Source organism: Anopheles darlingi, chromosome 2, assembly GCF_943734745.1.
Source record: "Anopheles darlingi chromosome 2, idAnoDarlMG_H_01, whole genome shotgun sequence".
NCBI lineage: Eukaryota > Metazoa > Arthropoda > Insecta > Diptera > Culicidae > Anopheles > Anopheles darlingi.
In genome coordinates, this window is record NC_064874.1 from 93,854,402 (window position 1) to 93,856,901 (window position 2,500).

General features: G+C 41.4%; 1 protein-coding gene across 2 annotated transcripts in view; it reads left to right on the forward strand.

Annotated features, from left to right (window-relative positions):
* The window catches only part of LOC125950110 (luciferin sulfotransferase-like), a 1,622-nt gene extending 409 nt beyond the window's left edge, over positions 1-1,213 (forward strand). The window contains exons 1-3 of one of the 2 annotated variants that reach the window (XM_049677773.1): positions 1-16; positions 93-272; positions 332-1,213. The exon at positions 1-16 is cut by the window's left edge and continues 395 nt beyond it. In XM_049677773.1, the coding sequence (XP_049533730.1) occupies positions 1-16; positions 93-272; positions 332-965 (830 nt within the window). In that variant the 3' untranslated portion in view covers positions 966-1,213. Of the gene's footprint in view, positions 17-92; positions 277-331 lie in introns of those variants that run through there. The other variant, XM_049677774.1, reaches the window with a different exon arrangement.
* Positions 1,214-2,500: the final 1,287 nt, after the last annotated feature.

The following is a 2,500-nucleotide window of genomic DNA, read 5'->3' on the forward strand; positions in this document are numbered from 1 at the left end:
ACTGCTTCAGCACAGAGTAAGTTTTAGAGAGATGAAACCTCCTGTAATAGTGCAACAGTTCACTAATCAGTGTAAATGTTACAAATCGAAAGATTTCGAAAGTATGAACAGGACTTGACTGACTTCGAGGTTCGTCCGGATGATGTGTGGGTGGCTTCGTATCCGAAGAGTGGAACAACCTGGTGCCAGGAGATGGTTTGGTTGATATGCAATGATCTGAACTTTGAGGCCGCCCGAGCTGAATCATTGCGTACGCGATTCCCGTTCCTCGAGTAAGCAGAGAAGGTCTCTTGCGGAGCGTACAGAAAGTCATTAATTTTTTTTTTCACAGTATTAGTCTGATACACGATATCAACAGCAATTCGTTCGCAAAAATTCACGAGATGGAGGGACGTCCACGGTTCATTAAAACGCACCTACCAGTTTCGATGCTACCGAAAAGCTACTGGACGGCTAAACCAAAGACGGTGTACATCAGGCGTAATCCGAAGGCGGTCGGTGTATCGTATTACCACCACTCTCGCCGCATTTTCTACCGTGGTACGATGGAAAACTTTATTCAGTCGTTCATTCACGAGCATCACTTCTACTCACCGATTCATGCGCACGTGATCGAGTACCATGAGCTGCGAGGCAGCGATAATGTGCTTCTTATTTCTTATGAGGAAATGAAGCATGAGTTGGCGTCGGTTGTCGCACGAGTTTGCAAGTTTTTCAGCAAATCTTATACTGAATCTCAACTTTCTAAATTGTACGAACATCTGTCCTTTGAATCGATGCGAAATAATAAGGCTTGCAATTACGAAGGACATACCACTACGATCGACGGTACCGACTTACGCTTCCTCAGAAAAGGAAAAACAGACAGCTGGAAAGAGGAATTGTCGCCGGAATTAATCGATGCACTTGATCGGTGGACATTGGAAAAGGTAGCAAATGAGCATCACCGGAAATTGTTCTTATAAAAACGAGAACGATGCAGAAATATAATTAAAACGAATTGTTAGTTTTCCTTTTTCGTAAGACAAACTATAAAGCTCGAAATTTGTCATTAAAAGCATGTGGAACGCACATATTACAAATTATTCTTGTAAGGACTTCTCTTCTTATTCTTAACCAATCATTTATAAAACATTAATTTTCCGATTAAGGTTCGCCGCCCTACGCAAAAGCTCCAGTGTCTTGATAAAAGCTTCGGTCGCTCATAAAAGCCCCCAAAATTGTATTATTTGCGTTATGCGTTACTATGCGTTATGTTTGGCGCGCGTGTTTGCTTCGTTTTGTTGACCAGCACGTGGGTTTTAATCAAACACATGGTTTAAACTCGAACAATGCATAAATGTCGAAATGTAGTTTAAAAATGTCTCAACAGAATCCACCAGTCCAGAAGCTGATAACAAGTTGAGCTACAAAGTAAAGGATTCGGCTGAATGTGCTGTAGAAATTTAATTGCCATCTAATTCAACCACTTGTAGCTTGAACTACATGCTGGGAATTATTGGGTTTGATTTTAGTTTCTGGTTGCAATGTAAATGTGCTAGACACCAAACATGATTGATGATGGCTGGAAAATGAGTGTCAATGGTTCCTTTACTCCGAGATTGAGTCATTGTTCTATGCTGCTAATCGTGATGATGGGCCCTATTGCGAGTGTCTTGTCTTGCAAACGAGACTGCCTTACTACTGCTGAAAAAACTTAGCAGTCTTGTATAGCTTTTATGAATGAACTTGTGAATTTTTACAGCCTGATTTCAAAACAAATACTAATACTACCAAATTAATCACCAACACCACTAAAAACCAACATCTTTCGCTCCAATGGCAACTACGACCAAAACGAAAAAATATACCATTTTCAGTCTCGTTTTCAAGACTCAGAGTCTGTTGCTAAAACCTACCAGACTGTGAGTCTTGAAAACGAGACTGAAAGTCGCGTTGCTATTGGCCGGAGGATGTTGGTTTTTGGTGGTGTTGGTGACTAATTTGGTAGTATTAGTATTTGTTTTGAAATCAGGCTGTAAAAATTCACAAGTTCATTCATAAAAGCTATACAAGACTGCTAAGTTTTTTCAGCAGTAGTAAGGCAGTCTCGTTTGCAAGACAAGACACTCGCAATAGGGCCCGATGTGTTCCGGCAGCAGTGCAATTGATCATTCATTAACTAGTAACCTTGAAGCATATATTTAATCAAATCAAAACGCACTCGCAAGAGGCTAACGATAGCATTTAGCTGTTAGCACCGTCTGGAAAGATTGCATGACAGGCGTTGCCGCCAGTGAAGGCCAATTAATAGATTGCTTGCAGGCAAATACGCCTCTAGTACTGGTGGGTATTTCGATAAATTGAATCATACACATCAGCTGACCGCGTGTGTGCGTGCGAGCTCTCAACAGCTGTTTACGCAGATATTGTATGACCCATTTCGGCGCAGTACAACCCATTTGAAGGGCAAGGTGAATGCCAATGGTTTCATCGGTAGGAAACCATTTGTTGCCATGTA